This window comes from Diadema antillarum, unplaced genomic scaffold, assembly GCF_040938485.1.
Source record: "Diadema antillarum isolate AM-2024a unplaced genomic scaffold, OU_Dant_1.0 seq00000175_RagTag, whole genome shotgun sequence".
Lineage (NCBI taxonomy): Eukaryota > Metazoa > Echinodermata > Echinoidea > Diadematoida > Diadematidae > Diadema > Diadema antillarum.
This window is the reverse complement of record NW_027271243.1, coordinates 994-25071: the sequence shown is the minus strand read 5'-3', so window position 1 is coordinate 25071 and position 24078 is coordinate 994. Positions and strand designations below refer to the sequence as shown.

The window sequence follows — 24078 nt, the reverse complement described above, 5'->3', positions numbered from 1 at the left end:
AGGAAAATGAAATATCCATACTACCAGGTGGTGGCTATATTTTCTCACCTCCATAAAACTATTTATGGGGCTGGATGATTTAATGACATTTTCACACAGCGTTAGGCTCGCAGGATTGTTCCAGAAGGCTTCTTTATATCATTTTTTAGTGTCTTACTTGGCATTATCACAACACAGACTGTTCCAAACGTCTACGGATAGAAACGTGTACTACTTCTGGATTGAACATCTCTCTCTCTCTCTCTCTCTCTCTCTGCTCCCTTTTATTTCTTGAAACATTTGAAATCAATACCCAAATTGTTTGAAACATCGCAAGACATTCATAACAGCAAAGAAATAACAACAATAAATACAATGTTCGTGCAGCCAGCAATTTTTTCAAGAAGTGAGAAGTGCGTGATTGCCTTATAAACATGAGAAATACAATGTGATATGAGCAAAAGCATATTGTTATCGACTTTTCGCAATAGAATATTACGAAGAGAATTTTGGAGCCTAATGTAAGACTGAAAAGCTTTGGTCGAAGCCTGTCCAGGGTCTTGTACGTATGCAGTGGAATCGAGACTACGCACATCCAGTATGAACAGGGCCCAGTTCCTACTTAGGTCTCAAACAAAGCAGGTGTACACATTCTGACTCCGGAAAGATTGGCTGAACTCGACACGACATTTATGCCCAAAATTAAACGCTGCATACGTTATGCGCAATATTTATCGTGGTGCTATATACACGGCAGTGAAAGCGTCAGGCAGTCAGTTTTATGGTCAATTCACTCTACCGAGGATCATAGCAAATTTGCGGTCGTAAAATGCTGCATTTTTCGCGACATAAAATCAATCAAAAGTCTGGAGAAAAGATAGAAAGTGAGAGAGAGAGAAAAAAAGTTGTAGACAACGAATAGAGAAAACGCGGGCGATGTGGTAAATCTTTGCGACTTTATGCTTCAAAGGTGACTGCCGAGCGATGCGTTTCTGACAATCATGCTCGATTTACAGGGAGTTCGGTGGTTTGCGAACAGTTGGAAGTAGAAACTTCTCTAAACCACTAACTCCACTTGCACTCTGAGCTAATACGTCCCACACCCATTTTCCGCCTCCCTGAATTCATACTCATAATGATGATGATGATGATAAGTAACAACAGCAAAAGTGAAAGGACTCATACTATAGACATGCAATATAAGATATGTATACATTGTGTTTAAATGCGGGCAGTAAACAACACGAGCAACGAGATGAAAGTTGTTTTATGTTACAATGCACAAATCAACTAGAAATGTCACTAAGGCGACTGCTATGCCTCCGCCATGATGCATGATTCTCCTAATAGGTCTATAGTACATTTGGACAATGTATAACAACATTTTCACAATATTGGCAAAATATTGATATAACATGTTTGTCACAAATGTGTTGAATGTTCACCTTCCTTTACCTAGGTTTAATTAGATGAATAGGAGAGCATGTATTTGGGGATTCAAGGACTTTAACTTGACTTTGACCCATTCATAAGTGTATGAATACTGTAATTTTCAAGGTATGGAGAAAAAGTGTAATTTCTGTATTGAAAAGTACACTGTTACCATTTTCTTTTGGCCTTTGACCTTAAAATTCATAGGATAATCACTGTCAGGCAGAACATGCATAAATATGTAGTAAGTTTCAAGATAACTTGAGCCACTTCTGAGATATGGAGGAAAAAGTTAGTTCAGCACTTTCCCTTGATCTTTGACCTTTTGACCTTTGAGGCAACCCCCCCCCCCCAAAAAAAAAAAAAAAGAGAAAAAGAAAATTTCCAGATAATCTAGGTTATACATGCATACACCAAGTGCAAAAAAAAAATGCTGGCATTACATAAATACATGTATGAGGGAAATAGTAAAAATTTGAAGTGTTGCACTTGACCTTTGACCCCTGACCTTTTACCCTATGAACCCTAGATTCTCTAAATAACTGCCAGTCAGTGCATGTATACTATGTTCCATGAAGATACCTTGAACAATTTCCAAGGTACGGAGAAAAAAGCAAAGTTTTAATATTTTAACTTGACCTTTTGACCTTTGACCTCATGACCCAAAACTTTCACCAGAGAATCTTAATTGGGTAATACATGTATACACTAAGTTTCAAGAAAATATCTTCAGGCATTGCATAGATATGGAGGAAATAGTGAAATTTTACGTATTTGTCCTTGACCTTTTGACCTTGACCATGTGCACCCAGAAGTTGATAAGCACAACTTCACCCCATAATACACATACATGCCAAGTTTCATTAGGATACCTTAAAAGGTTTTGATAGTTACCCTGTCCACAAAATTTATTACGGACGGACGGAAGGACGGACGGACGGACGGACGGACGGACAACCCGAAAGCATAATGCCTCCGGCACCACTTCGTGGCGGAGGCATAAAAACAGGAAACGAGTTTAAACGAACAACAACCTGAGTATCGCAATTTCACCTTCCATGCATTCTTGCACACTCTTACCTGAAACATTGGAAACTTAGGTCTGCATATATGCATCCCCCCCCCCCCCCAACTCCAGGGTGGAGGGGCAGGCAGCCCTGGATCTGCAATGAACAAACTTGGAACTAAAGTCATCAATGTACAAACTCATGGTATTAACTTTGCTTTATTATTTCTGGTTTTAGTTAAATATTCCTTAGGGGGGGGGGGGGGGCTAGGGGTCCCCAAGAGGGACATGGTGCCCATTTGAAGGAATTGAGATTCTATCCCCTAGGGATGCTACCTGCTAAGTTTAGTCAAAATTCATCATGAAAGAAGAAGATGCATGTACAATTCAGGTCCCATTAGGACCCATCCTCATCCCCTCTCCTGGGTCCTAAAAATGGGGGAGGGGGCACCCCTGATTTCGCCAATCCCATGAACAAACTTGAAACTATAGTCATCAATGTACTAACTCATAGTATTATTTAAGCCCTATCACTTCTGGTTCTAGAGAGGATTTTTAAAGATTCCTTAATTTTAGGGGGGTTGGGCCCCCCCTGGGGGCCCCTCAGGTGGGCTATGGTGCCTATTTGAACAAATTGAGATCCTATCCCCCTAGGGATGCCACCTACCAAGTTTGGTGAAAATCAGACATGGGAATCTCAAAGTGAAGATGAAAATGTATAATTTAGGTCCCATTAGGACCCCTCCCCAACCCCCCCCCCCCCCGGCCTCCCCTGGGTCCCAAGGGGGGCACCCCTGATTCCCCACACTGTAAAAACATCGGTGTTAGATTTAACACCACGGGTGTTAAATCTAACACCGATCAAACTTCAATAGAGGACCACACCCACAGGTGTTAAAAATGCACTGTGATGGTGTTGAAAAGTGTTCACCTGACACTTCGTGGTGTTAATTTGACACTGTACCTGGTGTTATTTTGACACTGTACTGGTGTTAATTCAAAAATGACACCACATGAGTTGATTTGATATTTGTTGGTGTTAATATCAATGGTTTAACACCCGTCCAGCTTCAATAAGAGACCACACCAGCTGGTGTTACTTTGGTGTAAATTTATTTTCACATTTTTTTCAAAAATCTAGTATTTTAATGTAAAATTCTTGATCGTCTTGTTTAAATTAAAAAATCAACAAGAAGTGCAGTTACTAAGAAACTCTTCAAAAAACAGTTTAAAATTTGGAAATGACACCCGGAGGTGTTAATCTAACACCATAAATGAGCACCGAAAATTTAACACCAGCTCGGTGTTCACTATTTAACACCGGACTTTTTGCAGTGCATGAACAAACTTGAAACTACAGTCATCAATGTACTATGGGAAACTCATAGTATTAACTAAGCCCTATCACTTCTGGTTCTAGAGAAGAAGATTTTTAAAGATTCCTTAATTTTAGGGGGTTTGGGCCCCCCTTGGGGCCCCCAGGTGGGCCATGGTGCCCATTTGAAGAAATTGAGATCCTATCCCCCTAGGGATGCTACCTGCAAAGTTTGGTGAAAATCGGTCATGGGGTTCTCAAGAAGAAGATGAAAATGTAAAAAGTTTTCGCACGACGGACGACAGACGACGGACGCCGAAGAGCGATCGCAATAGGTCACTTGACTGGTTGAGCCGAAGGCTCAGGTGAGCTAAAAATACCTAGGAGGGTATGAATGACGTAGTTTGCCCGGAACTACATTTCATCGAAACCTCCAAACGACCATGTGTGTTACTTTCTTGTGTAGTTATCTTCCTTTACCCTCTTCATTTGCTCAATCTAGGCTTACATACTTACAACTATAGCTAAGAATTCGTCACCAGACATAAAATTTCAAATAAAAGCGAATACATGTAGTTACATTCTGCGTCAAATCATACCTACTGTTGCTAAACGAGGGATTGTTTAGTCACTGGTGATTGTTTGTCTTCTACACTTACTGTCACTTTCTACACTTAATTCTCTCTCAGTTCAATGGATTTGGCGCACTGCTCTTCACATTCGGCAACTTCACCACGATTCTCTGTATCGCTATCGATCGCTACCTGACGGTCGTCTGGTCTGTGCGCTTCAAGCCGACGAGAAAGCGCGCTTTGGGATTTATCGTCTTTGCCTGGACGCTGCCGATAGCTTACACCATTCCGCCCACCGTGGATTTCCTGTCCGACTTCGTCTACAACCCGCACACGCACCACTGCTCGCCCAAGTGGTCCAACTGCGCTTTCTACATGATCTGGTTCATCTTTCTCTTCGGAATCACCGTCCCCGTCATGGCGTTCTGCTACATCAACGTCATCCGGCTGCTTCGGCGACAGGAACTGCAGCTGAAGCGTCACGCCCAGCAAGCCAGAAGGTCCTCTACCTTGGAGACTACCAGTAACTCCGACAATGGCATCGTAAATATCGCCATGACTACGGTCAACCAGTCGAATGGTCTTGGAGAGGCAGAGTGGGCCCCCGAGACAGGCAGCGTAACCATGGGAACGGCAGCTGGTTCTTCGTCCTCACGTCTCCAATCGGAGGACAGTTCTAGCGATGTCATATCGCGCGATACCGTTGTCCTGCAAGAGAAGACGGCTAGGAAGCGAAAGCGCCTGCAGATACGGGTGAGCCTCGGAAAGCTGACCGGCGAGAAGCAAGTCACTTTAATAGGTGAGCACATAAAGCCTGAAGAAACACGAATCCAAAAATTGTGTCATAACAAATACCCGGCCGATTGATTTTTCAAAATTAATGTTTAGTCTGAGAGGGCGCACTTAACAATCTAGTCGCTACAAAACCAAACAGCCGAACACCACTGATCTCGGGTAGAGATCTTGGCACCGTTTCATGAAAGTTGTCAGCCCTGACAAGTTGTCAGTTACCGACAATCACCATGGTAACAGTGAGACACCGGAGCTTCTCAGCCAAGCAAATCCACAGATTTTGCTGAAGTTGTCAGACATGTCAGAGACTGACAACTTGTCAGGGCTGACAACTTTCATGAAACGGTGCCCAGTACAGTCGATGGGCCAGCATTGCATAGTGAAACCATCCGATCCCCAGTCCAATTTTAAGTGATGTTAACCAGTAATCAGAATACGCTTGTTCTTACAGACACAGTTAAATCTCACGTATCTGGTATCAAAATGAATCATATTTAGTACACTGTACATGATGATTCCACATGAGGTCAAAACTTTGTTTTAATGTTTTTCTTGAAAATTGATAAACACATTATAGGGCCTAGGCTATACAACAATCTGATGATTAAATGAAATATCAAAATAATGAAACGTTTTAAATATATACTGTTCATAATCATAATTGATAATAATAATAATAATAATAATAATAATAATAAACCATTCTTAAAGAGCGCAAATTACATTCAAGTCTCTAAGCGCTTTGATGGTTTTTGGAGGAAAAACAAAACAAAACAAATATTTGTGATTACAACTCCATTCGTCCTGGAGCATGATTCCATGTTGGACATCAACTTAATTTAATTTTCTTTTGCTATAAACGTCAGGTCTTCTTCTGGTTACAACCACCGTGGTATGTTGGGCCCCTTACTCCACCATCAATTCCTGCTTTGTACCAGAAAGTGTAGTCACCTCGTCCAATTTCCACTGGCTGGGGGTACTGAGCATGTGGATAGGCTACACGGACGCCGCGCTCGATTCCCTCATCTACTGCTTCATCAACCGTCGAGTGCGCGCACGATATCGGGGCCTCATCGGCTGTCGCGTAGACTGTGGTGTCTTGCGCGACCGCTTTTGTGCTCTCTTTCGTCAAGACATTGTAGAAGAATGAAAAGCCCTGTAAACATTCTTGAAGACTAGCGCATGGTTGGAGGCTTACAACTTGTATACATGTATAATGACAGTATAGGTACACGTACATTGTGTATCCGGCGACAGAAGTGTTTTGTAAGACTTGGTTTTGCACCATTGACACACCGTCATATAGCAACTTAAATAGGGGGCTTTAGATTTGAGACGAGGACCCTTTATAGACGATTGCGTTGCGCGTCGTGTTGCAAAACTGCAGCTTTAGATTACACGGAGACGCAGCCTAAGCAAAGTAAAATGGCGCCCCCTATATGAATTGAGCGGACTAAAAACGACCCAGAACGCGTACAGTGAGAGCTCGGAAGACGAAAAGATCGATTTTGCTATTAAAAAGTGATTTTGCGCATGCGTAGAACAGGTACTTCTCCCAACCCCCCCCCCCCCCCCTCCCCTTGAACGTCCGCGTCACGAAAATCTAAAGCTCCCTAACGGCTACAATCAATCGACCGCGAGGATTTGAACTTGATTCTATGGACAGATCATACGGGCCTACATTCAACCTCGCCCAGGCTGGGTCCAAACGGACCGCAGTATGATGCCATCCGATATTTTCAATATACATGTACCGCCAATCGGGTCCATTATTTTCCACACGCCTCGATCGTAACATTCTGACACAGATATAATCACTGGCTAGACAATTACACCGCGCACACACAATAAGCACATATAAGAAATCCACCATGGAGTGTATGACACAGTACATGTAAGCTATTATTAAATGTCTCACTTTAATAATCTATGAATACAATTTTATTGTACATTAATTACTTTATACAAAATTCTGTCTAACAACATACATGCGAGTTCCAACAAAGTCAGGCAACATGGTGTACAAATGAGACCAACTTTATCTGTAAATAAGGGGAATAACTCATATACTATAACAAAATAACTGAATAAATAAAAATACGAAATCAGAAGAGAAATGTCGTACATGAGACTAAATGTTGTCTCAAGTAATCCAAAGAACTAATGTTTGCAGTAAAATGTTCAAGAATTGAGGAACAACTTTTGTGTGTTTTCACATGTGGCATGCTACCTTCACTTTAAATACAATGTAATATCACCAGAGGAGAGGTGTGCAAAAATTATCCTTTAACTTTCTCAGGTTCCTATCCTATTGGTTATTGGCATAACATCAAAACAGGTTGCCATTGGCTGAGTTTACGTGGTAGGCCCCTACACACGGTTTCTTTGGGCCTCTTTAAAGCCTTCACAATACATGTACAATGTATCTACAATCTCAAATTCACACTAAATAATTATGACAATGTGGTTTCAAATTATCATATCTCTCGCAATCCTTGGCACAATCTGACTTTTGTTTCAATATGTCGAGAACCAAATACATTCCTTGAACCCTCACCTCTGGTTTCTTTGATTTTTATGGGTTTTCCTAATTTTGATTTTATCTCATTGGGATGGTTGGGGGGGGGGGGGGGGTTGTTAGTGCTTTCACTGCTGGGGACACGGCCTTGTTGACTAGAAAGAGTTGTCTACTTCACAGACATTATGAGACAGGACCATGGCCTGCATGTTAACTCATGGAATAATGGTGGGTCTTATCCTAAGTTTATGGGCGTACATGTATCAAAATTTGATTGGGAACGGGTTGCAATGCAGTGGAACCTTGTTGTAGTGAGGTCAGACATAACAAAACCCTCTTATAACAGGGTGATTTTGCAGGTTCAAACTCTTTATAATTCTCTGTTTATGTGTACCCGGATGTAGAGAGAAACCCAATAGAACAAGGTACTTGCCAGGGAGATAAGGTCAATATATTACACGGTTCCCTGAATATGTAATAGTCCTATGCAATACTTTATGTTCACTTTCAACCTGACAATCTCACAAAATTGTATTGATATTTCATTGTACAGTGTTACATTGTAGCACTATTGCACATATGCACTTTACACACACATCTTTGAACCACACGTGCACTTACATATTTGACTGATTAGCTCACAGTTTGATGACAGTGCCCACAAGAACAAAAAACACAAGAGTTTACAGGGAACGTCTCCAAAGGCATCAAGCTTCCTATCACATGTTTTACTTTTTTGCTTTTGTTTTTGTTTTGGCTTGGTTAAAAAAAAAAAGTGTCACCACACTGATTCTCCCTAGTCTCATGTGGATGCATAATAAAGGTGAAGGCCTACAAAAGTAAAGTGAGATTTAATTTATATCAGTGAGGGCGCCATCATCTTCAGAAACGCCTTCAAACTTGTGGCCATCGTCACTGAGTTGGTTACATGGCAATTTTCCTTCACTGGTTTGGCATTGGCATTTTTTTGTTTGTTTGTTTGTTTGTTTTTTTGCAAGCCACTGTAGCGGCAAACATTACTCATCATATCGAATCCCAGTAGAGCATCATACATAATTTACTTCATTGCATGGCCACAATCCCATTTCACGTGTAAAGTATGCATAACATTACTGCTGTCAAGAGTTTGCACAGGAGGAAGTTTTTCACAAATAAATAGGTATAAAATGACCTCTCTTTTTTTCTTTACCTTTGAAAAAAATATAACAATATACAAGATAATGACACTACATGTATATACAGAGACTCCAACTCTCCCGCCGAAACCCATATTTGCAAAATCTCCCGTTCTCTCGCTTGAGATTTAATTTCTCCCGCTCTGGCTATGTGTCTCCCGTTGGAAAGGATTTCTTACTTATTGCTATCGTATGTTGAAACTAGAAATGTCGCTTTGGCGACTGGTATGCCTCCGCCATAATGCATGATTTTCCCAATAGGTGTAGATAGTACATGTGGACAATGTGTGATTACATTTTCACAATATTGGCAAAATATTGAAATGACAAGTTTGTCACAAATGTGTGGAATGTTCACCTTCCTTGACCTAGATTTAATTGGATGAATAGGAGAGCATGTATCTACGGATTTATAAAGACTTTAACTTGACTTTGACCCATTCATACATTTAGGCATTGAGTGATTTTCAAGGTACAGGTGTGGAGAAAAAGTGCAATTTCTGAATTGAATAGTGAATTGTTACCATTTTCATCTGGCCCTTGACCCTAAAATTCATAAGATAATCACTTTCAGGTAGAACATGCGTAATATGTACTAAGTTTCAAGATAACTTGAGCCACTTCCAGGATATGGAGGAAAAAGTTAGTTCAGCACTTTCACTTGATCTTTGACCTTTTGACCTTTGAGGCAAAAAAAGAAGAAAAAAATGCATACACCAAGTGTAAAAAAAAAATAACCCTGCTGGCATTGCATAAATATGAGGGAAATAGTAAAATTTTGAAGTGTTGCACTTGACCTTTGACCCCTGACCTCTGACCCCATGAACTCTACATTCTCTAGATAATCACTTCCAGTCAGTACATGTATATACTATGTTCCATGAAGATACCTTGAACAATTTTCCAAGGTACGGAGAAAAAAAAGAAGTTTTAATATTTTTACTTGACCTTTTGACCTTTGACCTCATGACCCAAACTTTCACCAGAGAATCTTAATTGGGTAATACATGTATACACTAAGTTTCAAGAAAATATCTTCAGGCATTCAATAGATATGGTGGAAATAGTGAAATTTTACATATTTGACCCTGACCTTTTGACCTTTGCCCTTTGACCTCATGACCCAAACTTTCACCAGAGAATTTTGATTGGGTAATACATGTATACACTAAGTTTCAAGAAAATATATTCAGGCATTCAATAGATATGGTGGAAATAGTGAAATTTTATGTATTTGACCTTGACCTTTTGACCTTTGACCTTGAGCATGTGCACCCAAAAGTTGATAGGCACAACTTCACCCCCTAATACACATACATGCCAAGTTTCATTAGGATACCTCAACAGGTTTTGATAGTTACCTTGTCCACAAAATTCATTACGGACGGACGGACGGACGGAAGGACGGACGGACGGACGGACGGACGGACAACCCGAAAACATAATGCCTCCGGCACCACTTCGTGGCGGAGGCATAAAAATAAGCCTTAGATAGCACCAGAGAGCATCTAGAACCCTAGGAACTTCGCGCTTCGCACACATCAACTTGGAGTCTCCCGTTTGCTAGGGGTTTCAGGCGGGAGAATCTCCAGATCAGAAGGTGCTTGGGGTTGGAGTCTCTGTATATACAATAAATGGGGTGTAAAGAAGAAGTTAAAAATTTTGTACAGACACGCACGCAAAAATAACAACACATAATAAATTGACAGTTTTGATGCTGATCAACCCCTGAAATTAAAAAAAAAAAAGGAGTAATATGCTGGTATTGAGAAGTAAATGCTCATTATTACAAAAAGGTGATGCACCCAAGGAATTTGAATTGCACCACTACTAAATGATGTTCATCAGTTGTGACTTCAAAGAAAAAAAAAAAAAATATTCGCACTAGATTGTGCAATCTCAATAATGCTTCCCCCTTCCAAATTGCACTAAGACAACAAACTTGTACAACTGATGTTGATAAAAAGGAAAAGTCTTATATTAAAAACAAATACATCCTCTTTTCCTGTTAATTGTTGCTTTATGTTCTCTGTTTGTGAAACCCCAGGTTATGAGATGTGACTTTTCTTCAATTTGCCTCCCTCTAAAAATGGAATTGGTTGGATCACAACTGCTGATCTGTAATCTAACAAACATGTTGGGGAAAAAAAGGAACCACGGGACTCATTTGTAGAGGGAGACAAATTATTGAAGAAAATTCACATTTCAACCTTCACCCCTCTGATTAATATTCTCTTGCACTCCAGATATTTCACTGTAGCATGTTATGATCATGTTACCACATTAAAGGGCAAATCAAGACTGCTGTCGTTTATTTAATCAATATCAAAAGAGGGACCTTTCTTGTGTGCAGTCAACTTTCCAATGCCAGTGGTCCAGGCGGGGTCGAATCCGACACGCCCCCCTTTTTTGTCAAAACTAAAGAAATAAAAAGAAAAAAATTGGGGGTGGGGTGCATACGCCCCCTGTAATTTTGTAAAGGCGCCCCCTCTTCAGGGAATTCCTGGATCCGCCCCTGCATGGGGTCAGCTTCTGCCAGGGTGACCCCACAGGCCGTACAACGATAACAACACAGAATGTCAATTACAACGTAACGATAAGTATTGGTGTGAATTATGCACACGTGGTTATATCGAATCCAGTTTTTAAGTGCAGAAGCAACAATTTGAGAGCACGGCATTCAGAAGTGTTGTTCACATGGCTGTGCAAAATCCAGCCAGACATTGTGTGATGTGCATTATTCACTTTGTAAATTGTAATAAGTATCAGCAACAAGGATGGCTACTCTGTTTTCAAGGTCCACCAACCTGACCGACTTCTTGCCATCACTCTAATTAAGATGTTGCCGCATAGCATCACTAGAATGGCTTTTGTAAAGCAGATAATTACATTGGATGGATTCGAGCACTTTAAAGTGAAGCAAACGAACTGAACTAAAGCGTACTAAACTGAACTGTGCCAGATCTGGAGCGTGCGAGCGCTCTGTTGAGAAAGCGTTCCTCATAAGTTATTTCTAGAGGGGGGGTCACACATTTTTTTATAGCAAGAGGGTCATTTACCTGGTGCGATTAAACTACATGTACTTACAGATGTCCCAAACAAAGAGAATGAACTCTTTGCATTATGTGCATGTTACATGCATTCAAAATAAGCAAACTTTTGGTACGCTTTTGGTACCCTTTTGGAGCACAACACAGAGTGGTCTACTTTTGGCTCGGTTCACTTTGGTATGGTACACTTTAGGAGCGTTCGAGTGCTCCTCTGGCACGGGTTCAGTATGGTTCAGTTCGCTTTACAAGAGTGCTCTAACGCACCCATAGACTATCAAAGTTTTGACATGGGATGTGTTTTGCAGGCATGCACTTATTACACAATTATTCTAATTTTACCCTCTTTGTTTCGATGGAAACCAAGAACTTGGTGGTAGTAATAACTTCAGAAGTAATACGTGGATAAACACTCCTAAATTCTACTTTTACTTAACAACAGCATTGACACACATCCAGCTCTCAGCTAATCATAATGACTGGGAACTATTACCACCACCTTATGGCTATTCATAGAAAAGAGAAAATTTGTTGGCATTACATTGTTCCAACATTCATAATGTGTAGGGGCTAATAATCTTGATGTAGAAAGCATACACTTCATACCTCATTTTGATACTTTCTGCTAAATAAACATAGCAAAATAACTATGGAAATCAGTGTATATCACCTGTATATAAAGACTATGACCTACTAATAGTGTTATTAACATAAACCTTGGAGACATGACAAACATATTAAGGACAAGCTGTGTTACAGATGCTAATATACAGTCAGCTATACAAAAATAGATAATTTATTTATTCAGCAGATAAACATGTTTCGTTGCAATTCTCTCGGCATTGTGCATGCATCTCTCAACAGTGTTAGCAAGGTGCTCTTACGTGTAACACCCCTCTGATGGTTAATGGAGCGGTCTGTTTTTGTAAGGTGAATTAGAGCTGACAATGCAGGGTGGGTCCATTCTTTTATTGAAGCCGGGTGAGCAAAGTGGCGTTTCTGGTGAGGGGCTTCATGCACTGCCAAATGATCTGTGATGAAAAGGAAGGAAGAAGCAGAGGAGGGACAGAAAGCCATATGTGTGAGACAGAGACCAAAACAATGATCCGTATTCACAAAGGTGGTTCTGATCTTGTCCATGGTTTATGCAAATTTCTTATGCGTAAAATGCACTTGCCTGATTGTTTTCACCAACAGACATCCAACAATAATGGCACATTGATACACAATATGAAAGGTATGTCTATTTCACTTGATAAATCTAAACCATGGCTTTAATCTAAACCAACTTGGTGAATACAGGAAAATGAGCTGGGTATGAGTCACTAGACAACTACATGTAATGAAGAGCTGCTAATTTCTGCGGATTAAATAGACACTGATGCATGGAGAAAAAAAAAATTAAAATTCCACCAAAAATATACAAAAATAAAAAAAATAAGAAAATTTGAAATATCATTTACTGTAAAAGTGAAAATTTTCACGGATTTCGAGCTACAAGAAACCAGCGCCAAAAATAGCTTGCCATATGTTCCCATAGTTGGTGTCTTGATTCCGTGGAATGAAAAACATGCGAAACTCTTCTTACTAGGCCAAGCACGAAAAATTAGTTGAGCGAAAATATCCACTTTTACAGTAGTCGTTGCTACTAGCTGGTAAGCGCACACCTTCGACAAGCTTTGAGGTTGTTATGGGCAAATCTTGCGACAAAAGCATGCAGAGAATCTGAGTGCATTACCAGAGTGGTCTATTAGCAAATTACAGAAGTCATGCATTATACCTACATATTTACGAGAGCAGAAAATGGCACAACTATATCATCTTGACTTTTTGATTCTGATGACAGCAATGGATGAATGCATGACACCGCCATCTCACAATTAATCATTTAACTCTTTAACAGGCCGCGCTCTTTTGGCTATGCCAAATTGTTGGGGGGGGGGGGGGGGGGGGGCTTACTTTCCCCCCCCCCCCCCCAAAAAAAAAAAAAAAAAAAAAAAAAAAAAAACTTAACAAAGTTGTGGAATGACTTGGGTTTTTAGAGGATGGGATATAACCGTACAGAAGGCCAAATAACCCGACAGCGACATTAATAGTTTCTCAGCCACAATACGCCACGCACAGCTGAAACATACAACATGCTACGGTACTATCTTCAGGTATTTTCTTGCAAGTTGAAACCAACCAGCTCTCTACAGATTTCCAGTCCAAGCCATGTGGCATGGCAGAGCACACTGACATTAATATGTCACAATATCTGACATATTTTAAGATGTCTTTCATGTTGGTTCAATGACTGATTCTTACTGATGACAGGTACTACCTGCACACAATAATGATTTACCCACAAACAAAGCACTAACCAGCTAACCAGCTAACCAGCTTACATAAATTGCAGCACTTAACAGGGAACCTATGGCATACTGTAGACTACATTGCATCTTCACCAGTATGAAGCATATACTGAAATGTCAGATGTCCATGACTTTAATAAGCATTCCATATGAAGACAGTCTTTTCAATACTACATCTACAGGCCTTGCGTCATACTTGTCAATGAATGAACTATAAAGGCTTTCCTAACTTTAGGAAAGGGTCCATATGCAACACGCTCTGCACTGTTTCTAAACATGGCTCTTCTCTCTTACACTTCTTCCATCTGTATCTCATCTATCTGAGGGCTAGAAGGGTTGTAGAACACAGCGTGGAGCATGATGAAGAAGAATGAGGCACCTGTATAGGATCAAGAAGAGAACGAGATATAAAAGAAAAGACTCAACCAACTTTATCATATCACCATAAAGAGACTCCCACATGTGCCGTAAATGTCACGGCATTCCAAACAAGTTAACCCGTTGAAGACTAGTCCCGAGTATACTCGGGCAGATGTCTATGGGAAATGCTTGTCAGGTCCTACAGCAAAATCTTCAATAGTTAGATATTTCAAAGCTTTCCTTGAATGAACTGAACAGAATACATAGTTTCCTCTTTTTTTTTCTTAACTTACCCAGAAAAATTATTCCGAAGAGTACAGGTGCCATGGTCTATAATTACAGCAGTATTCCTTGCAACGTCTCTGGTAGAACCCCAGGTTATGCTGACATATTACCACAGTGAACACACTTACATGTGTATTCTGAAACGGTATGGTTGATACACTGTACCATAGATGAAGGACTTTTCCATGGATGAAGGACGTACCGGTATTCAAATGAAACTGCCACAGAGCAAGCCTAATGGGGTGCAATCTTTTCTTTCTTCATGATTGAAATAATCCTTAAAGGTCATAGGGACAATATTACTGGTATGCAGTCATGCGTGATCAAGCAGGCAGCAAAAGTGACCTCAAGGAGTGGCAAAAAAAAGAAGTTACTTGTCAGTTTTGTGTTGTTGTTTTTTTTTTTTTAACAATGGTTTGTCCATGATAACAGTACATGTAATTGTATTGCTGTTTTCTCACCAATCACCTTCAAGCACTCAAAGGAGACACCTGTAAAGTTTATTTGTGATGTACACATATGTGTGGGTGTCTGCATTTGAGCTCAACTATGTGTGTGTGAAAAATAAAGGAACATATAACTACACGACGGTACTGAAGTATATATATTGTAGTTACCAGACTACAAAATCTAATACTAATATTCTCTTCTCTGTTATATGCCACCCTCTGACTACACATTAGGGGAAAAAATGATGATGAGCACAGAGGCTGTACAGACCTTGGTCCACGGTTTTATTGTAAAAAAAAAGGGGGGGGGGACCTTGATACACCTACACAGGAGGATATGCCCATAGTTGAAAGGCATTTTAAGGCCTGATCCATAATTTCTTGTTAGCTTCACAATTGCTCTGTGGTGGTAAACACAAGGTTAACCCTCTTTGTTAACCCTTATTGTGCTTTGCTTGCCTTTAGGGATGTAAACTACAGTGCCTTTTTCACTGACTGGCTCACGTTTCTGGATACCACAGTAATCATCAATATGCATAGATTTACTTCATCCTCCTAATCATTCGTAGATCATTATGACATCCCTGTGGGAATGACCAGAGAAACCAATAAACCAGGGAGGTGCTAGAGAAGGAGAGACAACTACTGCTCTCCTTTGAAGTCATGCGCGGCACCGCCGAGAAGATGCGTTCGACTACAGGTGTTACCCACGTGCTTTGACAAAAGAGAGCATTTATAATCGGGACTAGCGCTCTCACATCTAGAAATACTTGCCCCTACTGCAATTCGCTCTCTCTTTCAATGTGATGGCAACCATGAATTTGTGTACCTTGAATTGGAGCAGCAAATCAAAATGCAGTGTAAAATTGACAATTTTAACAGCAAATAGTTTAAAAGCATGCTGGAACACGCTTTAGCGGAGTACTTTATTTGAAAGATCAAAATATCCCACATTAAAAGATAGAAAACTAACATGCGGAAATGTGCGCATTATAGAAAAATATTAGGTTTTTTAAGAGGGCCCGATTTTCATTTCATTTCGATTTGCGCATTATGAAGAAACTAGAAATACATGTTTATAATATTGAATTCTTTCCTAAGCTATTCTAAATGGATTCGAGTATTCCACTTAAAATTTTACGGTGAAATAAAGCTTGTAATTCAACAAAAGGTGAAATGCGTTCTTCGTCTCCGAACTTCGTCTTGCAACTAGAGCAGTGCCGAGCATGACTTAAAAGCATAGTGGAATGCTAGACATCCCATTGTAACGCCTTGAACCCAAACGTGTGTTTGCATGAATTACGAAGAGTTGCCACTCCATCTCTGTAACACCTCCCTGAATAAACTGAAAATCTTTAACAAATTACACTGAACAGTGTTAATGACATCAGAGCCTCACATATTTCAGAAATGTAGCAGTGTAATTCCATTACATTACCGCTTTCTCAATAAGTTCACCTGTGAAGAATCTATGCATGCCTTCCTTTGTTCTGCTTCCTTGAGCCCCAACTCATGCATTCTTATGGTGAGGCTGCCATGTCATCATCCTTGTTCATTGCAGTTTGTTATAAATCTTAAAAACAATTCTCATTCCTTATCCCAATCACTATAAATTCTGAAACTCTATAGCCAGTTTAACTAATTCATAGTTGTTCAAATGTAAAAGTCTGAAAATAATCCGGAGGTCCCCTTTAAATCAGGTGGAAGATTTTTATGGTTCTTTATCTAAATACCAATGCTCTAGAAATATTTTCCTGTCTGGGGTATGTTTAGCTCTGAATGCTGTTCTCTCATGTTCATGATGGAACCAGTTCTCCCTGGGACCCACCTATAACCCAGAAGATTGCCGAGCCGCCTCCCACCAGAAAGAACAGGGGAAAGGAGAGGAGAGCCACTGCTCCGTACTGCTGGGCCAACGTCAGCTCATAGCCTGCAAGAACAAGACAGGGGCGTACAGTTCACAATGCTGGGGCAGTCACTGCAGCCTCTGTACTACTGAAGGATTACATTTTATGGTCCAAACGGAAAGCCTTGGGCCCCCCTAGGGCAGGTGTAATAAAATCAGAGAGTTGTCAACAGACACATATACAACAATTTACCTAATGTAGTCACCTTAAACTATGTAAAATCCATTTGAAATTAGAAAAATTACAGAAACACACTACGCTGAATAATATATTTGTTTTGACTGAAACTAGCTCATTTTATTTTTTTTGTATTTTGCAAGAGGCAATTTTAACTTTGTGAGGCACCAACTAGGAAAGATTTGATCTTCTTCAAAGTCAACTCCTGCATAGTGAACCACATATGATTTGGCCATCAACACAAAATCTTTGTGATTCTTTTTTTTTTAAATCTTGGTCTCATCACACTCGCACTCAATTACTGGGCAAGTTTTCCTAACGCTCAGGGATCATTCTGTTCTCAGGTCTCGCTGCAATTTGAACAATTACCAAAACTCTTATCTCAACTCTTTTGTGTTACTTACTGCCAATCTTGAGTTTCCTGTTCTGGTTCTTGACGCTGATGTAGTAGCAGGCACCGAAGAGTCCACCCAGGGCTATCAGGAGCATAGGTGAGGTCAGTCTATGGGCAGTGTAACATCCAAATTGATGAGAATAAGAATTAAATGAAGACCACAAAAAATTCCTTTCTGGTTGCACCATTATCCATTTAAAGCCACCCTATCTCTTTAACAATTCATACTATATAATTATTTAAATTATCATCATCATCAATTTTCATTATCATTATCATCATACATGTCAGGGGTGGATCCAGGAATTCTGTACGAAAGAGGGGGTGCCTTTGCAAAATTAAAGGGGGAGGGGTGCATGCAAACTCCATTTTCCTTTTTATTTCTTTTGTATAAAAAAAAAAAATATGGGGGGGGGGGGCACCCAGTGCGCTCCCCCTGGATTTGCCACTGCATGTAGCTATTGACATGATCATCAACTGCAGCACTAACATCCTGCTCAGTTCAAAATCTCCACGCCTCAACTGGTATAGAAAGATGTAATTATTCTTGCAAGGGGAAGTTCTTTAAAGAATGTCACCAATTCTCAATCTTTGATTGGATTCCGCACAAGACATGCTGGTACTCCGAACAAACGCTATCCCAAGATATTGAAACACAATATCAACAATAAATTCAGAGGCATGCACAGGTGTCGCAAAAATATAAGAAAAAATGTTCAACTTAATGAAATTGTTGCATTGAGTTGTCTTGACCAAGACTTTTATCATGGCTAGTACTACTAAAACACTTACTAAGTTGGTGCTTACTGCAATGTAGGATAATTTGACAATCAGTTGCAGTAAAGAAAAAAAAAATATGGTATCCCACGGGTATCATTGGTTTTGACACTGAATACAGATCAAAACAACATCAACACAATTGCATATTATACAATGTATGTGCTCTGTAGCCATTTTGATAATGAAAATAATGCATATTTTACCACTTACATCTTACTTTCTACAAAAAGATCTCAAAAGCAAAAAAAAAAAACCAATTTACACATAGTTAAATAAAAATATATTTCACTAAACTATGTCTGTGTATGAAGCACAGCATAATGATATGCAGGTAATATTACTGTTGTGTCACTGAGATGTATGTACAAGCCTGCACAATATTTTCAAAGGTGACTCTCTGAATCTTAATAGTCGTACACAATTCTTACTTAATTTCATCCTAATTTCACTCATATATTAAGTTTGGAACCTCCTCCTTAGTCCTAGTAAAATAATTTGTGAGAATTAAACTCTAAAGCCTGTCTGTCATACTCACATGCAGTATATGGCCAGTATCAGGAATACAAACACGTAGTTGCTCTGGAAATGCTCAATGTTCTTGACGACTCTTGACCCTGCTGTTGCCACTGAATTTGGCTTGGTGAAGCGAGCCATGCTGAGGAACTGGCCCCAGGGCTGGATGTTCTGCCTCCGCGCCGAAAACCACTCACGCAGCGAGGTACCAGACAGGCTCATGGCTGCAACCCTGCAACACGTTAAGAGACATGTAAATCATTGTTGTAGGTCTCCACTCTTATGGCACTCAAACACTGCCGGTTTTTATAAGTTCTAGCAAAATCCCTAAAACACTGATTTGCTACATACACTCTGAAGATAATTCTCGGTGCTACTGTATAAAGATAGATACAGTGTTTCGTGAATTGAAACAATCGAACTTCATAATCAAGTCAGATTATCTTCACATATCAAACACTTTTGGATTGAGAGGTACAACTGTATGTACACTGTACCTCTTTTAGTCTGTTGTCAACAGAAATGATGAACAATTAAAGTACACAAATAAAGAACAATAACAATTTTCATGGCCATGGCCATGTGCTAAGTAGACCTCCAACTGCAATGTAAATCGCACAGCCAGCACAAAACATGATTAGACTAAAGTGTTTGTTACCATTAACCAGCTACCACAAGCCGAATATTGCGAAGCAGAGGGGCAATTAATAAGTTTTGTATAACTTCAACTCAAAGTACAAACATGTAGTAAAAAGTACAAAACTTAAGGTGCCTAAACTTACAAAGCTGTCAATAAAGTTAAGCCCACAACCAGTACACTATAATCTAAACACAGGATCTAGACAATTTTTAAGGTAAATTTATGTTACTACTGTTATTGTAAACCATCATTTTAAGGTGTACAAGCAAACTACATACAATCCTATTCCCAGCATAACCACATCATCGGCATCGCAACTATGGTGACGCACAGACATGAATCACTGAATAAAGTAAATCCCAACACATGGCTTGTTTAATATGTAGACATCCCAGCCTCCATGGAAAATCAAAATCTGTCTCCAGAAAGCGAGCATAGTAAAAACTAGAGAAGCACTCTGAGTACGAGCGCAGACCTCCGTCAAGCAGCTCACATCCACCACCAATCTTCATCATCATCATCGGTATACGGAAGTAGTATTAGGTGCAGTCCTGTCAAGACCTCCGGTCGTTCCATCAGGTTGTACATGATCCTACCTAAAACTTTGTGTACGTGCGTGTGGGCGATGGGCTATACATTCTTTGAGGAAGAGATTGGTGTACGGAGGACCAGTGCTTGTCCAACCTGGACTTGAAAGAATTATCTTGTTCTTCCATCCATTATACATTACTATCAGTGACTTCCACCCATATACGTATGCTGAAAATTGCCCGATTTCCCAATTAGGATTCAGTAGGCATAGCCTACAGAAGATCTCTAGTAGTATTTGAAGCCTTTTTAAATTTCAATACGTCAACTTCCAGCTGCGTGGAGCACCTCGCCCTAGCAAAAACTACATGTAGAGCACGCACTTTAATGGCAATGCACGTATGCAAACCTAAAAAATGCGCAGCTTGACCTCCAAAGACCATAGACCCTATCATTCAAAATATTGAAAATCCTTCATAAAATCCATTGGCATTAAAATTCCCGGATCAATCCCAGAATTTAATAATCTGTTCATTGTGTCATTCTCAGCCTTTTGTCTAACAGACATTAAAGGGACTGTACAGTACTGGTTGAGGTACCACGGTAGGGATTCCGGTTTTGAACATTCCTAAGTGAGATAATGAAAAGCCTCTTATGAAATATGAAAGAGCATGTAGTTTTAAGAAGGATTCCATGTTTATTTGATGAAAATTGGTTTTCAAATGGCTGAGATATCCAAAAAAGTGCTAATAATAAAAGGCAACATGCCACAATTTTATTAGCATAGATCTTTTTGTTTCACCTTGTTTTTGGATATCTCAGCCATTTCAAAACTGAATTTCATCGAATAAACTTTTGAAACCCCTTAGAACTGCATGCTCTTTGACATCTCAGAGTGATTTCTGAATATCTCGCAAAACGTTAGAGCCAACGATTAAATCTTCACTTCGACCAGAAGTGTACACACCCTTTAACTATTTGTCAGATTTGTGATAGATTCTATTGCACTGGTAATGTTACTCCATATAAGTTAGTGCTCTGCTTTCACCCAAATCCAACTTATTAACTCTTAATGTGCCAGGCCCAAAACCCCTAACGTGCCAGAGGTTTTTACCTAAAGCTAGAACGTTTCAAAACTGGAGTGACAATGAAATTTGACTTAAAACCGCCATATCTCTGAAACTATTGACAGTTTTGAATTGAGTTCTACACAACATATATCAAGAAATGTTTGTTCTTTCATGTCATGTAGTCAGTTTGCCATAATTTCTATCTGAACCTGAAATATTGCAGAAATAATTGATACATCAAAAAAGTATTACAAATTTTTGTGTAGTATGGAAAAAAAGAGCCAGTCGCGGTTTTTCTTCAATAGAACGCTCCCTTGACTCTGTGAGAAAGTTTTAGAGCAACATCTCCTCTTTCAAATGATAACAAAAATCAAAATTGCCTTCTAGAATTGTATGATTCTAAAGATACTAGCAGTTTATTTTGTCTGAACAATTTCTCTTTCTGCCTCAGTAATTCATTCCCAAATGTGAGTTCTTCAGTCCCGGATCCTGTATTTGCAACTGAAGTAATGTCCCTGGATCTGGGAGAGTGTCTTTTGTCCACTTGAGAAGGAAGAACCTACTAATCCGTCTTTTGTCTAAGCGGACCGGGGGGGGGGGGGGGGGGGCGTACTCTATTGAAATCGGCTTGCCTTTGTCTGCACGCAATTCCTATGCTAGCGTGGGGGACGATTAGTGACGTTTACCAAAACAAAAGGATGAAAGACTTGACCGACGAACGAAAGCTGACCCTCTTTGAGGGACAAAATCAAAGCAGCTTTCCGCAGGACAGCAACCAAGCGGAACAATGCGAGTGGAACCGCATAGACAATACACGCTGATTCAATAGCATACACACGCGTGGTTTACCAATGAGACTTTTGGTCCATACACATCTTGCGGAGGGTGTGCTCACTGCGGATATTCCCTACGCGAAAAAAATACATCTAGCTGAAAAATCATGTATTTACTCAAAATTTTCCAATGTAAACATGGTTATATTTTCAGTGGAAACGATGGTTATACTAATCAGCTACCAGCACATATCATTGGCAGTTTCTTGGTGTAACATATTTATTATGGTAGCGTCAATTACCGTATGGTCGCCACTTGTGTGTAATTCTTGTGCACGTCCGCGCTGGCGAACTAATATCGGCACTGAATTAGTTTGCCACTCATAGCCTGCAACATATTATTAGCGTGTGTGTTATACATACGCTTCAATGAAGGAGGCATTGTCAGTCACCGCGTTTGAAAATCTCCCTTAATCTGCCACCCGAAATCCTTTCTAAATCAAAAACATCCTCGCATTAAAAATGGTTTTATCACTTGTTACATATGGTAAAATATATTTTGATTACAATTATTTGTGTTTTTACGGAGGAAAAAGGTGAATTACGAATGTATTTTGAGAGTGATGAAAATCCGTCGCCCAACCTGATCTCCGATCGCGGCACGCGTTACATGCGATGTGAATGTCTGGCGACCTTACCGCAGTGGCGAACATACCGTAATTGACGTTACCACAATAACTTCAATGATCAATGCTTTTCTCGCTCTTCTTAGTCGCCGATCGGCGACCATGGCACGTCAGGACTGAGGTCGCCGTTCGGCGACCATGGTATGGCACGTTAAGAGTTAAGTGTTCACAACTTTTTGACCGGTCGACTCATTTTGCACACACTTATTGAGTTGACACAGACAGACAGACAGACAAACAAACAATTTAACGCCTTAGCGGAGGCAATACAAATGGAATTTTAGTCATTGCCGACATTGGATGAGTACGCTGGTCCCTACTGACTACCGCTACCATGCTGCATGACTCGAGTCTTGACTATCAAAACGTTTGTTACTGCACTGTACTGTCTAACATGTTACCTACACAGTTGTTGAGTCGTGGCATTTCAGCTCATGGATCAGTACACCAGTGCAGTATTTACATTGCGGATACCGTGCACTGCACTAAATTGGTTGCACATACATTACATGTACGGTACTCATAGCACCCGATCCGACTCTGCCTACCCTGTCTTTTGCAGCACGCTCGGGACGTCGATATTTCCTTCTAACTGTACGTCTTTCATCATTTCTTCTGTCTCTTCTGGCTCTACCTTAACCTCTTCAGCTAGCTGAGGTTTTTCCTCGGCCATTTACAGTGTCAGCGAATTCGAAGTAAAAGTTTCAAATGAGTGAGCCGCTTGTTCTCCTTTTGCCAACGCAACAAGTTCACAGATGATTCATAAATTCACTACGTGTTTGTGTCAAGGCTGGGTTGTTTTGATTATTTTGTAGACGGATTGCATTGCACATGAAATGGCTTCGAGGTTTTGGCGAAATATCTTTTGACGCCTGGTAGTAAAGTTAATTTGCGTGGTTAGTTTGACTTGCCAGTAGATGGCGTTCGACCTCCAGTCCTTTGACTGCGCAGCCCACGACTTTTCGTCAATATTGAAAGGACTATATTGCCAATCCCATTGCTTTATAAAATCATTAGGCCCTTTGCTTCATCTTTTCTTTCATTGCCTCAGAGGATTTTATTGCTTGCAAAGGCAGATTAATATGTAAAATCAACACTTACCGAAATGATTTGTGTATTCGCTTTCCTCCACGAAATCATGACAAATAGTTGTATTACTTTACAAAACGCGCATCTGGCTGCATCAAAGATATTCTATCAAAACAACCCTTTGGAAGAAAACGTGTTGTTTCTGTCTTGTTTGTTTTGCTTTGTTTTCAGTTTATGAGGACATGTATAATCCTAATAAGTTTACTCGTCTATGATGTACATATTTTCTGCACCATCA

The 24078-nt window shown here is 40.0% G+C and overlaps 2 protein-coding genes across 2 annotated transcripts in view; one reads left to right on the top strand and one right to left on the bottom strand.

The window, feature by feature from the left end:
• LOC139728354 (octopamine receptor beta-2R-like) overlaps nucleotides 1–6245 on the top strand; it is a 29933-nt gene extending 23688 nt beyond the window's left edge. Inside the window, exons 2-3 of the mRNA XM_071639299.1 lie at nucleotides 4421–5102; nucleotides 5962–6245. Coding sequence (XP_071495400.1) covers nucleotides 4421–5102; nucleotides 5962–6245 — 966 coding nt within the window. The remainder of the gene's footprint in view (nucleotides 1–4420; nucleotides 5103–5961) is intronic.
• A 4900-nt stretch (nucleotides 6246–11145) lies between these two features.
• LOC139728366 (prenylated Rab acceptor protein 1-like) lies at nucleotides 11146–23496 on the bottom strand. Its single transcript, XM_071639310.1, has 6 exons — nucleotides 23300–23496; nucleotides 19077–19286; nucleotides 17772–17869; nucleotides 17112–17213; nucleotides 14484–14568; nucleotides 11146–12866 (listed from the first exon to the last, which is right to left on the bottom strand). The coding sequence occupies exons 1-6, from the start codon at nucleotides 23422–23424 to the stop codon at nucleotides 12848–12850; spliced, it is 639 nt and encodes a 212-aa protein (XP_071495411.1). The 5' UTR covers nucleotides 23425–23496; the 3' UTR covers nucleotides 11146–12847.
• Between the last annotated feature and the right edge of the window lie 582 nt (nucleotides 23497–24078).

Excerpts from the sequence above, each read along its gene's own strand:
- LOC139728366 (XM_071639310.1), bottom strand. The coding sequence starts at position 23,424 with ATGGCCGAGGAAAAACCTCAGCTAGCTGAAGAGGTTAAGGTAGAGCCA. Across the intron at positions 19,287-23,299 it reads AGCGTGCTGCAAAAGACAGG|GGTTGCAGCCATGAGCCTGT; the intron begins GTAGGCAGAGTC and ends AACGTGTTGCAG. Across the intron at positions 17,214-17,771 it reads CAGGAAACTCAAGATTGGCA|GCTATGAGCTGACGTTGGCC; the intron begins GTAAGTAACACA and ends TTGTTCTTGCAG.